The sequence below is a fragment of the Mustelus asterias genome, chromosome 19 (assembly GCF_964213995.1).
Source record: "Mustelus asterias chromosome 19, sMusAst1.hap1.1, whole genome shotgun sequence".
Classification (NCBI taxonomy): domain Eukaryota; kingdom Metazoa; phylum Chordata; class Chondrichthyes; order Carcharhiniformes; family Triakidae; genus Mustelus; species Mustelus asterias.
Genome location: NC_135819.1, coordinates 56,399,417 through 56,414,254, shown reverse-complemented (window position 1 = coordinate 56,414,254; position 14,838 = coordinate 56,399,417). Strand labels below are relative to the sequence as shown.

The window sequence follows — 14,838 nt, the reverse complement described above, 5'->3', positions numbered from 1 at the left end:
CTCTCTTTTACCAAGCATTTGGTCATTTTCAATAATATTTCCTTACCTGCATTCAATGTCAAGTTTTATCACATTTTGTTTGACAATGCTCCGGTGCCATGTAACTACAGGTTGTTGTTGAAGACTTTCTATGAATGCATGTTGCAGCTGTTTCTTTAGAGTGCTTGTAAGGCCTGATTCACCAGGTTGACTTAGGCCCAGTTCAGTAGAGTCTTTTTTAACCATGTTCAATCCATCAATGCTGGATAGTTGCCCTTTACTACATGTGTTAAGACAAATTTGCTGTTTGCCTGTTAAGTTGCACATCTACTTCAATGCAACTCTTCAGTAGAACATAGAACATAGAAAGCCACAGCACAAACAGGCCTTTCGGCCCACAAGTTGCGCTGATCATATCCCTACCTCTAGGCCTATCTATAGCCCTCAATCCCATTAAATCCCATGTACTCATCCAGAAGTCTCTTAAAAGACCCCAACGAGTTTGCCTCCACCACCACCGACGTCAGCCGATTCCACTCACCCACCACCCTCTGAGTGAAAAACTTACCCCTGACATCTCCTCTGTACCTACCCCCCAGCACCTTAAACCTGTGTCCTCTCGTAGCAACCATTTCAGCCCTTGGAAATAGCCTCTGAGAGTCTACCCTATCCAGACCTCTCAACATCTTGTAAACCTCTATCAGGTCACCTCTCATCCTTCGTCTCTCCAGGGAGAAGAGACCAAGCTCCCTCAACCTATCCTCATAAGGCATGCCCCCCAATCCAGGCAACATCCTTGTAAATCTCCTCTGCACCCTTTCAATGGCTTCAACATCTTTCCTGTAATGAGGTGACCAGAACTGCGCGCAGTACTCCAAGTGGGGTCTAACCAGGGTCCTATAAAGCTGCAGCATTATCTCCCGACTCCTAAACTCAATCCCTCGATTAATGAAGGCTAGTACGCCGTACGCCTTCTTGACCACATCCTCCACCTGCGAGGCCGATTTAAGAGTCCTATGGACCCGGACCCCAAGGTCCTTCTGATCCTCTACACTGCTAAGAATGGTACCCTTCATATTATACTGCTGCTTCATCCCATTGGATCTGCCAAAATGGATCACTACACACTTATCCGGGTTGAAGTCCATCTGCCACTTCTCCGCCCAGTCTTGCATTCTATCTATGTCTCGCTGCAACTTCTGACATCCCTCCAAACTATCCACAACACCACCTACCTTGGTGTCGTCAGCAAACTTACCAACCCATCCCTCCACTTCCTCATCCAGGTCATTTATGAAAATGACAAACAGCAAGGGTCCCAGAACAGATCCCTGGGGCACTCCACTGGTCACTGACCTCCATGCAGAGAAAGACCCCTCCACAGCCACTCTCTGCCTTCTGCAGGCAAGCCAGTTCTGGATCCACAAGGCAACAGCCCCTTGGATCCCATGCCCTCTCACTTTCTCAAGAAGTCTTGCATGGGGGACCTTATCGAACGCCTTGCTGAAGTCCATATAGACCACATCCACCGCTCTTCCTTCGTCAATGTGTTTGGTCACATTTTCAAAGAACTCAACCAGGCTCGTAAGGCACGACCTGCCCTTGACAAAGCCGTGCTGACTACTTTTGATCATACTAAACTTCTCTAGATGATCATAAATCCTGTCTCTCAGGATCCTCTCCATCAACTTACCAACCACTGAGGTTAGACTCACCGGTCGGTAATTTCCTGGGCTGTCCCTGTTCCCTTTCTTGAATATAGGGACCACATCTGCAATCCTCCAATCCTCCGGACCCTCTCCCGTCTCCATCGACGATGCAAAGATCATCGCCAAAGGCTCCGCAATCTCCTCCCTCGCCTCCCACAGTAACCTGGGGTACATCCCATCCGGTCCCGGCGACTTACCAACCTTGATGCCATTCAATAGTTCCAACACATCCTCTTTCTTTATGTCCACATGCTCGATCCTTTCTGTCCACCGCAAACCAGCAGTACAACCACCCAGATCCCTTTCCACCGTGAATACCGAGGTAAAGTATTCATTAAGCACCTCCGCCATTTCTAACGGTTCCGCACAAACTTTTCCCCCTTCACCTTTTAAGGGTCCTATGCATTCACATCTCATCCTTTTACTCTTGACATATTTGTAGAAAGCCTTGGGATTCTCCTTAATCTTACCCGCCAAGGTCTTCTCATGACCCCTTCTCGCTCTCCTAATTTCCTTCTTAAGCTCCTTCCTACATCCCGTATACTCCTCTAAATCCTTAACACCTCCTAGCTCTCTGAACCTTCTGTACGCCACTCTTTTCTTATTCACCAGGTTCATCACAACCTTCGTGCACCACGGTTCCTGTACCCTACCAACACCCCCCTGTCTCATCGGAACGTTGTCATGCAGAGCTCCAGACAAACATTCCTTGAAAATCCTCCACTTTCCTTCGGTACTTTTCCCCAAGAATGCCTCCTTCCAATTTACCCGTCTAATTTCCTCCCTGATGACACTGTATTTCCCTTTACTCCAGAGAAACACTTTCCTAGCCTGCCTGATCCTATCTCTTTCCAATGCTATCGTGAAGGAGATAGAATTATGATCGCTATCCCCAAGATGCTCACCCACCGAGAGATCCTCCACCTGTCCAGGTTCATTAGCCAGCACCAGATCAAGTACAGCCTCTCCTCTAGTAGGCTTATCCACATACTGTGTCAGGAAACTCTCCTGGACACACCTAACAAACTCCTCTCCATCCAAACCCCTAGCCCTAGGGATATTCCAATCTATGTTTGGGAAATTAAAATCTCCCATCACGACAACTCTGTTATTCCTACATCTCTCCAGGATCTGTTTCCCCATCTGCTCCTCAACATCTCTGTTACTATTGGGCGGCCTATAGAAAACACCCAGCAAAGTTACCGACCCCTTCCTGTTCCTAACCTCCACCCACAGAGACTCCGTAGTCAATCCCTCCACGGCGTCCACCTTCTCTACAGCCGTGACACTATCCCTGATCAACAGTGCCACTCCCCCCCCTCTCTTGCCTCCCTCCCTGTCCTTCCTGAAACATCTAAAACCCGGCACCTGAAGCACCCAGTCCTGTCCCTGAGACATCCAAGTCTCCGTAATGGCCACCACATCACAATTCGAAGCAGCAATCCACGCTCTAAGCTCATCCACTTTATTCGCTACACTCCTGGCATTAAAATAGACACATCTCAGACCTTCAGCCTGAGCACTTCCCTTCTCCATCACTCGTCTAACCTCCCTCTTACCCTGTCTACATTCCTTATCTATTTGCGAGCTAACCTCCTCGCTCTCAGTCCCCTCATTTCGATTCCCTCCCCCCAACCTTTCTAGTTTAAAGTCTCTCCAGTAGCCTTAGCCAACCTTCCCGCCAGGATATTGGTCCCCCTGGGATTCAAGTGCCACCCGTCTTTTTTAAACAGGTCACACCTGCCCCTAAAGAGGTCCCAATGATCCAAGTACCCAAATCCTTGTCCCTTGCTCCAGTCCCTCAGCCACGCATTCATTCTCCACCGATTCCTGTTCTCACTCTCCCGCGGCACAGGCAGCAATCCCGAGATTACTACCTTTGCATTCCTCTTTCTCAGCTGTCTACCTAACTCCCTATATTCTCTTTTCATGACCCCTTCCCTCTTCCTACCTATGTCAGCAGTACCTATATGCATCACGACCTTCGGCTCCTCTCCCTCCCCCTTCAGGATTTCTGGGACTCGACCAGAGACATCCCGGACCCCTGCACCAGGGAGGCAAACCACCATCCGAGAGTCCCGTCTGTGTCCGCAAAAACGCCTATCTGACCCCCTCACCGTAGAGTCCCCAATTAGCACTACCCTCCTTTCCTTACCCTTTTGCACTACTGGGCCAGGCTCAGCTCCAGAGACACTGCCACCGCTGCTTCCCCCAGGTGGGCTGTCCTCCCCAGTAGTACTCAGACAGGAGTACTTATTATTAAGGGGCACATCCACCGGGGTGCTCACCATCAACCGAGCTTTCTCCTTCCTCACTGTTACCCAGTTACCCTCCTCCCGTGGTCCCGGTGTGACCACCTGCCGATAGCTCCTGTCAATGACCTCCTCACTATCCCTAACCGGGCGAAGGTCCTCGAGCTGCAATTCCAGTTCCCTAACATGGTCCCTTAGGAACCGCAGCTCAACACACCCAGCACAGATATGGTCGTCCGGGAGGCTAGGAGCCTCCAGGACCTCCCACATCCTACATTGGGAACAACATACTGGCCTCACACTCATAATTGCCCTTTTAAACACACAGGGAAAAAAAAAGTGAATGAAAATTTTAAACTTACCTTTCCTCCTCCTGTTTTCTCCAAAGCCCTGCTCTCACTGGGTCTTTTTTTTTTAGGTTAGAGGAGGAGGGAGGGTGGGATACTCTACAAGTGTAGAGTATCGGGATTCCTCTCTGTTCCAATTTATTGGGGAAAAAAAAATCTCTCTCTCCCAGACCTCCCTGCGCGACCACTTCCGGGTTTAGATATTTTTTAAAAAACCCGCGAAAAAGTAAGTTAAAAAATAAAAGCGCTTACCCGCAGCACTCCTCTCGCGAATCTCTCCCTCTCTGCTGTACTTCCAAGAAGCAATGAGGCCGATTCACTGAGGTGAGTAACTTTTAAAAAATCTCTCTCTCCCAGACCTCCCTGCGCGACCACTTCCGGGTTTAGATATTTTTTTAAAAACCCGCGAAAAAATAAGTTAAAAAATAAAAGCGCTTACCCGCAGCACTCCTCTCGCGAATCTCTCCCTCTCTGCTGTACTTCCAAGAAGCAATGAGTAGGACCACTTTACCAATGTTCGTCCTCAAGACTATTCTTGAAACTTTCTTGTCTGACTTTTTCCTTATAGATAGTCTCTGGCACCAGCGGGACTGTTGCCCCAGTGTCGACTTCCATCCACATTGCTATCCATCCAGCAGTGGAGTGGCCCAGTATCTATTCAGAATGAGTGATGGCTAGCACATTCAGTGATAATTCATCCTCAGACTGTGAGTTGCTTCACTTCTCTCGACTCTTTCACATCGATGAACACTTCTTTTAATGTTTACATGCTGCTTTGGATTGTTCTTGCTTCATATTATTTTTGCTTTTTCTTCCAGCGGGCATGTTTTATATGATCTTTTTTCCACATTTTCTGCATATTATATCCTTGCACCAGCATTCCACAGCTGAATGCCCTGGCTTCACACAATCAGCGACATGTCCGAGTTTCGAAACTCGTAGGTGACAATTCAGCTGACATTTTGTGTATCTGAGCATTCAAACTCAGTTGCTAAGCTTCTTTCATGACCAACTCCATTGCAACAGCAATTTCCATGGCCTTTTTCAGAATAAGATTACCCTTGGTCAGCAACCTTTCCTGCATTGCCTCACTGCGCAGGCCAATCTGTCCCAAATTGCGTCATTCAGCACATCACTAAACTCACAGTACTCTGCAAGTCTTTTTAATACAGCCACAAATTATGTAATTGATTCCCCCTTCTTTTTGATGTCTGGGGTGGAATCTAAAGTGCTCTGCAATCACCAAAGACTTCAGTGAATAGTGTGCTTGCAGAATCTGTACAATTTGTTCATCTCTTTTAGTGCCTGGCTTCTCCAGTTGCATTAAACTTCTGAGGAAATTGAATGTTTTTCCCCTCATCATGCTCAGGAATCCTAATATCTTCTGCTATTTTGTTTGTTCGTGCAAAATAGTCAAAACGCTCAACATAGGAACCCCATCGCTCCATATTTTCATCGAAGGGTACCACCGCACCAAAAACCATTTCCTTCCCAGTGGAAGATCCCTGGATGCAGACTTTGCCACATGTTTTCAGCTGCTACCTTGCTTCTCCTGTTTAAACAAAGCACTGAGTAGAGATTCAACCTCTTGTTCTAAACACCCCCAGCTCTATAATTGCTTTGCAGAGGATTATTACTCACGTCCACCTTTCCAATGATGCCCAAAGGGCATGCAAGAGCTTTACTTCTGAGACTTCCTTTCTGACTTTTAGCTAATTAGTTTTCCTCCCGGGTGGCTGGCAGGCACCGTTCGAGTCCTCGTTTGTGTGCTGTGTATTGTGGTATTGACGTTAGGGAGCACAGAGGGTTAAAAACTAACAGCTTTATTTACAAGATGTGTTCACTACACGGCTGCTCCTTGATGCTGCTAGTGTCCCGTGCTAGCGACCTGTGACATCACTGGTGACAACATGCATATATTAATACACGGTGCTTACTGCACCGACTAAGATTCAATCTAAATAAATAATACTTATCCTGTCATTACAATCCTTAGTCTTAGATGCTGCAGCTAGGAGAAACAGTTTCTCAGCATTTAACATTCACGTCCAAGACCTCCAAAAATCTTATGATTCAATGAGATTCACCTCTCTTGTAAAGTACAGAGAATCATGAAAATTGTATTTGAACGATAACATTAAAACAACAGCAGCAACATGCATTCATAGAAGGTCTTCAACAACAACCTGTAGTTACATGGCACCTGAGCATTGTCAAACAAAATGTGATAAAACTTGACATTGAATGCAGGTAAGGAAATAGTATTGAAAGTGACCAAATGCTTGGTAAAAGAGAGAGCTTTAAAAACACCAACATGTTCACTTGTACTACAACATCAAATAGAATCATAGAATCCTATAGTGCAGAAGGAGGTCATTCGGCCCATCGGGTCTGCACCGACCACAATCCCACCCAGGCCCTAATCCTGCAACCCCATGCTTTTACCCTAGCTAGTCCCCTTGACACTAAGGGGCAATTTAGCATGGCCAATCCACCTAACCCGCACATCTTTGGAGTGTGGGAGGAAACCGGAGCACCCGGAGGAAACCCACGCTGACACGGGGAGAACGTGCAAACTCCACACAGACAGTGACCCAAGCCAGGAATCGAACTCGGATCCCTGGCACTGTGCGGCAGCAGTGCTGACCACTGTGCCACCATGCTGAGATTTATTTTTCCATTCTATTTGTTACGATTCCGATGGGGGAACCGTAAACAAAAACAACTAAATTTACTGAATGACTCCCAGTTGAAGAAATCACCAACAAGATTCTGATGTTTGTGGCTGTTATTTCAATATGAACTGGAAGCAATGCAAATTAAATAGACACGAGTAGGCAAATGATAATGATAATTAAAATAATAAGTAAATTTCACTTTAAATAAGCAATGCAACAAAGGTACGCCATACTAAAGCACAAATATCCACTTCACTCCCCAGACTAACGTTGCTACATAGTTCCACAATGAATCCTCGATCAGGAATCCTATCCGGTAATAAATTTCACCTTTGAGTTCCCTGCATATGATTATCATCTGCAAGGCTCACTTGTACAAACTTTCTCCTCCTCAGGTCACAACAGTCCTGATGGTGTAGCTCTCCAGATTTTCTTTTTACCTGATCAACCACTGATACCCCTGTTCAAGGTTAAACCACTCTGAGAAAATGCCCAACTCTTTAGTGTTTCAGGCTTTAGAACTTTTTCGAATCCAGCTCAAACAACACCTCCAAGAGCCTCTCTATTTTTCTGGCAAACTGAAAACTGACTTCTTTCTGAAAGCGATTTGATTCTTTTCCTGACAAGAATTCTCTGTGTTTGTCTATCTCTACTTGATTTCTCTTTGTGCCTGTGCACTGATCTCCTCCACTGCCCAGCTCCTCTGCTTGTAGCTCTCCTTTGAGCAGGCTAGTCGCACAGCTTCTGTTTGAACCTCCTTCCTTTTCATACTCCTTCCAGGTCAAGGGTCTCCAAGTCGCATGGGCCAGTATTTCATACAATCCAAAAAATATATAATTAAACCCTTTATAGTGGCACAGTGGTTAGCACTGCTGCCTCACAGCGCCAGGGACCCAGACTTAATTGCAGCCTCGGGTGACTGGCTGTGTGGAGTTTGCACGTTCTCCCCATGTCTGCGTGGGTTTCCTCTGGATGCTTTGGTTTCCTCCCACACTCCAAAGATGTGCAAGTTAGGCAGATTGGACATGATCAATGTGCAGGGTTATGGGGATAGGGTGGGAAGAGTGGGCCTCGGTAGAGTGCTCTTTCGGAGAGTCAGTGAAGACTCAATGGACTGAATGGCCTCCTTCTGCACTGTAGGGTTTCTATGGTTCGTAGCCGATGCAAATTGATTTTAAAAATCCTTTTCAAACATTCTTCAAAACATTTGCAGGTTCCACTGACCTTTTAAAGACATTACAAATGTTCCTTACCACACTTCTTCTGGGTCAAAGATCATCACATTCTCAATATCTGTATACATCAATCTCCTGCCTCATCTGGCTTGACTGCTATCCTTAATTTAAGATCAGCTGACATTATGGTTATTTCTGCAGCTTTGAGCTTCCAGTCCTTCAGTCTACAGAAACAGTGGTGCCATAATACAAGCACTATTCTCAAATGGAACATTCTGATGCACAATTACAATGCATATAATTCATTTATTAGTGTCACAAGTAGGCTTGTATTAACGCTGCAATGAAGTTGCTGTGAAAATCCCCTAGTCGCCACACTCTGGCACCTGTTCGGGTACACTGAGGGAGAATTTAGCATGGCCAAAGCACCTAACCAGCACGTCTTTCAGACTGTGGGAGGAAACCGGAGCACCCAGAGGAAACCCACGGGGAGAATGTGCAAACTTTATACAGACAATGACCCAAGCCGGGAATCGAACCCCGGTCCCCGATGCTGTGAGGCAGCAGTGCTAACCACTGTGCCACCTGTGCTGCCCCAGCCACCAGCTAAGTCCATATGAAGTTCTATCCATGACATGCTTGTAAAGATGCTGCTTTGGACTGTGCTGAACCATTGTTAAACACTGGTGTGGACAGGATTACACTACAACCACTATGGTCATCCCCAGTGGTACGACCATCCCCTGCAGATAGTTTTGCACTTTTACCCTTCAGTCGTTCCAGTGTGAAAATGGGAGGGAGCTGTATCATAATGCATTCCTGATCATTCCAATTCTTCAGTAATGACTGCATACTTACTGATATTTCGTTCTTCTGATTAACAAATCTACCTGCAGAAAAAGCATCCAGGGCCATTGTATAGGTAAGAAGATTGTTAGGTGTTTTTAAATCATCATCCCTGCAGTTAAGGGAAGCAACAGAAGTGCCAGGTGGATTTGTTTCAGCAAGCACAACACTGGAAGGATATAAAAACACAGTACCATTACTTCTCAGAACAGAAACTGTCACAGAGTTTTTGTATTTTATTGCTGACTCTGGTCAAAGTATTTTAACATGTGAGGTCAGTGTGTCTTCTCCTCAACGTGAATGTTCCCGATTTAAATGATTTCCAGCAGCAAGCCTTTGCGAATATAAAAATAAATATTACTTAGTACCACACACTTGTCCCAAAGGTTTGAAACTCAATATCTCACGCACACTATCACACAAATTAGATACAGATGAAGGGAAAAAAGATACGATTGCAATTTGGATGATTTCAGTCTCTTTTGCCACATGTCTGTGGCTTCTTGAATGAATTGATGCTTTAGCTGGAGTGGAGATTTTGTAAAAAGTGATGATTCTCAGTACGCTGCGAGGCTTCTGGTAGTTGAATTGTCAGGAGTTTGGCTCTCATGTGAGTTTGAACAGGTTGGGGAAGAGTCCTTCTCGTACTTTCAGTGTACAACGTGTTATCTAGGCTGCAGAGTGATCTTGCAGCTGGATTAGATGGTGCTTTTGATGGTATCAGTCATGGTGATCAGAATTAGTTTTTGCTGTAAGTTTTAAGAAGAGCAAGAAACAGACATGGCGTCTTAACCAAGTGTTCAGTCCAGAATGCCTCTTCCTTTAAAGGTAATGCGTTAGGCTGATACACATCCTGTGTTGTAGCTTTCACACTTGGAGAGTTTGGAAACGTGCAGGACTTTTGGAAATTGAATGACCCATTCCATTACCCCTTTTGAATGCCTTTCAGGAAGAGAGATTGAGCTGACTCTTCCAGCCCTGCCTGCTGGCGGGATCTTCTGGTCTGGTCAAAGGTGACCCTTCTCTCCCATCCTCCTGATCCCCCATGGTGGGTTCCCTGGGCACAGCCAGTGAGCGATGCAAATGCCCATTGACTTCGGTGGGACAAGAAAATCTCACTGGCGCCCAATGATGAGCTGCTTCTGCTGCCGCAGTATGGGGGGTGGGGAGGCGAGGAGGGATTGACTCCAAAACCTTTAATGAATTGGTGGACATGGTTAAAGGCTATTATGACCCAAAACCTTCCATAATATTCCAGCGATAACCGCTTTAACATGGCAGGAATCTGTCACCAAATTTCTGACTAGGTTGTGAAAGTTGGCCGAGCCCTGTGAAATCGGGCCACCTTTGAATGACATGTTGCAAGATAGACTGGCCTGTGGAATTAACAATGTGCCAGTCCAAAAACAAATTATTGACGGAACACAATTTGGAACTAAAGAAGGCCATTGAGACAGCTTCACCATTGGAGAATGAAGAGAAAGGAGCTCAGGAACCACAGGGGACATTGGATAGTAGTGTCCTCCAATTGGGGTGGGGGGAGGGAGGGGGTGATGGGCCTCATGTAACACCCATTCTTCAACCGAGAGCGATGGTATTGGTAAAATATCTCAGAATCCCTTACAGTGGTGGAACCAGAGTTGCATCACCAGGCAGTCAAGGCCAGGGATAGCCTTCAGACCCCTAGGGAATATATTCCAGGAGGTTGTAGATGCCAGACAGTGAACTATTGCAAGTGCTGCAGAAGACCACAACTGACACAAAGATATAGGGACAGTCAAAACGTGCGTTATTTCAAAAAAAGGTCAAGGCCAGTACTGGACCATAGCTTGAAGGTCGGCCCACAACCAGGAACAGAAACAATGCAATTAAATTGCATCCCCATGACAAAGGTTGTCCCCATAAGAGTTACTAGTACATGGCCAACCATTAAAAATGGAGAGGGATATGGGGGCTGCAGTCCCTGTTATCGGTAAAATATCTTAGAATCCCTTACAGTGGTGAAGCCCAAGTCGAGGAAGGTCAGGGACAACCTTCAGTCTCCTCGGGCATATCTCCAGGCTGCTATTCAGATTCTGATAAAGAAAACTAAAGGCCAGGCTGGCCATCTACATGGGGAAGCCATTGCAAATAATGGGACCACAGCGATCTTAGTGACCTGCAGGCAGCAGTCAGCTCGAGTTCCACTCATCATTGTACAGGGACAAAGACCTAGCATTATGGGGAGAGATTGACTCCAACAAATCAGACTGAACTGGCTATCCGGATGTCAGACTTGGTTTCAGTGGCCAAGGATTCTATCAGTAGAAAGGCACGAGACAGATAGATTGATAGAGTCATACAGCGCAGAAAAGGCCCTTTGGTCTATCAAGTTTGCACTGGGGCGGCACGGTGGCACAGTGGTTAGCACTCCTGCCTCACAGCTCCGGGGACCCAGGTTCAATTCCAGCCTTGGGTCACTGTCTGTGTGGAGTTTGCACATTCTCCTCGTGGCTGCATGGGTTCCCTCCGGGTGCTCTGGTTTCCTCCCACAGTCCAAAGATGTGCAGGTTAGTTTGATTGGCCATGCTAAATTGACCCTAGTGTCAGGGGATTAGCAGTGTAAATGAGGGTTACGGGAATAGGGCCTGGGTGGGATTGTGGTCGGTACAGACTTGATGGACCAAATGGCCTTCTTCTGTACTGTATGGATTCTATGATTCTAATAACTACCACTAAAGTCACATTAATCCCATTTCCTTGAATGTTTTGATATTTCAAGTGCTCATCCAAATGCTTTTTAAAGGTTCCCAGGCAGTGCATTCCAGATTCTCACCACCCTCTGAGTGTAAAAAGTCCTTCTCAAATCCCCTCTGAATCTCCTGCCCCTTATCCTAAAACGCTGCCCCCTCGTGATTAACCCCTCAACCAAGGGGACGGCGTAGAAAGAAGAGCCTCACTTTAATTAAAAGGAAGAACTATTGAAGGGCATGTCTATTGGAACAAGAATTTCAATGGTGCCATTCAGGGAGTAGCCTTTCAATCATATCGCAACCTAGGCTTGGAATCTGGGGCTCACGAGCTCTGTCCTTTAAAACAAAAGGGTTTTAGTCTATTGGAGTTAAGTGGAGATGGAGGTTAGAGTATATTTTCATTTCTTTTCAATCTCTTTGTTCTTAATTTATTTGAAATTTCCACTTTTATAGTAATTTCTTTGTGCATTTTACAGATGTTTAGAAATTAATGCAGTGAGCTGACTGATCCTTATTCCGAGTTTAAAAATGATTGTAAAGTCACAATGTCACCCTGGTGGAATTAAAGGAATATTATGATGTCTGTTTTCACACAGCAGCCTCATACAAAATGATATTGTTCACATTAACGTTAAGTACTCACGTGTAAAGCGTTGGACTACACTGTGGGGCATTGTCATTAATATCAATTATATTAATAGTCACCGCTGCTGTGACAGAATGTACCCGCCCTGTGTCATAAGCTCTTATTTCCAATATCTGTACATGAGGGAATGTGGTGTCTTCATAATCTGCACGATAAACCAGTTTGAGTTCGCCGGTATCTGTGAAAAGCAAGATAGCAAAACAAGCCATTTAAATCGTTTTGTATTGAGAGTTCAGCAAAAGTAGGGTGAAAATTTGGAAATAGTGATCATAACATAAATAGATTCAGTATAGGAATAGAAAAAGTCAAAAACGAGTGCAATTCACTGGAAAAAGAAACAAGTTTTCATAAGATAAAAGGAGGCCCTACTAAATTGAATAAGTGGCATTTTTTAAAAGTATAGTAGTTTAGCAATGAGGAATATTTAAATGGGGGATAGAAAGCATTCAAAGTAAGTACTTTCTAAACAGAAAAAGCAGTGTTGTCTGGATTCCATAATATATCAGAGCAAATCTATAACGGAGAAGAGGCATTTAGACTAATAAAGAGAGTTATTATGGATGTAATAATATAGAATACTTGATAATAGGTAACTAAAAAGGCTTGAGAAAAAAAGCCAAAAATATAAAAACTTTGCAGAACAAAGAACAAGGAACAAAAAAAATTACAGCACAGCAACAGGCCCTTCGGCCCTCCAAGCCTGTACCGACCGCGCTGCCCTTCTGAGCTAAAACCACCTACCCTTCTGGGGACCATATCTTATAGAATCATAGAATCCTACAGTGCAGAAGGAGTCTGCACCGACCACAATCCCACCCAGGTCCAATCGCCATAATCCCATGCATTTCCCCTAGCTAGTCTCCCTGCCACTAAGGGGCAATTTAGCATGGCCAATCCACCTAACCCACACATCTTTGGACTGTGGGAGGAAACCAGAGCACCCGGAGGAAACCCACATAGACACGGAGAGAAGGTGCAAACTCCACTCAGACAGTGACCCAAGCTGGGAATCGAAGCCGGGTCCCTGATGCTGTGAGGCAGCAGTGCTAACCACCATGCCACCATGCTGCCCCTACCCCTTATTTCCATCCTATTCATGTATTTGTCAAGATGCCTCTTAAAAGTCACTATCGTATCCGCTTCCACTACTTCCCCCGGCAGCAAGTTCCAGGCATCCACCATCCTCTGTGTAAAAAACTTGCCTCGTACATCTCCTTTAAACCTTGCCCCTCGTACCTTAAACGTATGCCCCCCTAGTAATATAATACCACATTAGTAAGAAAAAAATCAAGAAAAGAATAGTCAAGATAAAGGTTGGCTTTTAATAAGAAAAGGGACAAGCTTGTCATGGAATTGGAAGGAAAAGCAGATACTAAATATGGTTTTTGCCTCAGATTTCAGAGAACAGATCGTTAAAATTAAAGGAACACTAGAGGGGGGTTTGCAACAGTTTTGGAGATTACTATAGAAAAGCAATGGTATCAAATAAGTTAGTCAATAGTCCCCCTCAGCCTGGTTATCATTGACAAAAATCCCATGAGAAGAAGGGGAAGAAAGGCAGAGACTATGGCTGGAATTCCCTGATGTCGTACGCCCTGGCCCCCGCTGCCAACGAGAACGGAAAATTTGACCCTCAGCCAAATCTCCATGAACAGCAATGGGACTGGAGAATCCCAGTCGCGGGCAAGGTGGGAGAATCCTGGCTGATATAACTGACTTGTACAATTCTGGATCAAGAGAAAAATCTGAGGTGACACATGTGATCGCCCTCTTTGACATGGGGTACTGGAATATACCATGAAATTATGGGCTGGCTGGTCTTACTTCAGTTGGTGGTAAACTAAAGGAGGCTAGGATATAGGATAAAACTATTGAACTATTGCAGAAACATGAATCAAGACAAGTCACCATACATTTCTAAAAGTCCGGGTTTAATCAATCTTATAGAATTCCCTGATGAAATAACAGAAGGAATGAATAAATGTAGCAGTAAATGTGGCTCATATTGATTTTCAAAGAGTACTTAATAAGGTTCCACATACAGGAATAAGTGTGCGTAGATTCAAGATGTTATTACCAGGAATGAAGAGAAGAAAAAACTTTTTTTCACTAGAACTGATAAGGTTAATGGGCGACCAATTGTAGATCTTCCAGATTATCAAAGGATATGATAATATTAATAGTAGAAGAATGATTCCATTGGTTTTGAGATGTTAAGGAGAACACAAAAGGTCAAGATAATTGCAAAAGTAATTGAAGAGGAGGTGAGAAAGATAGAGGGCGGGAATTTCTGGCCGTGCTCACCCCAAGACCGGAAAATCCTGCCCGAGGTCAACGGACCTTTGTATAGTCCGTGTTCCGCCTGCCACGAGTCCCGTGGTGGGTGGGACAGAAAAATTCCGCCCAGAGTCTTTTCAAAGAGGCACCTGGAAATTCCATGTTTGTTCTCCAGATTTACTGCCTTGACTTTGGTG

The 14,838-nt window shown here is 45.2% G+C and overlaps 1 protein-coding gene across 2 annotated transcripts in view; it reads right to left on the bottom strand.

Annotated features, from left to right (window-relative positions):
* The window catches only part of LOC144507969 (cadherin-related family member 3-like), a 78,376-nt gene that overhangs the window by 21,504 nt on the left and 42,034 nt on the right, over positions 1–14,838 (bottom strand). For both annotated transcript variants that reach the window (XM_078235591.1, XM_078235592.1), the window contains 2 exons: positions 12,362–12,542; positions 8,999–9,155 (listed from right to left, as the gene is read on the bottom strand). In XM_078235591.1, coding sequence (XP_078091717.1) covers positions 8,999–9,155; positions 12,362–12,542 — 338 coding nt within the window. The remainder of the gene's footprint in view (positions 1–8,998; positions 9,156–12,361; positions 12,543–14,838) is intronic.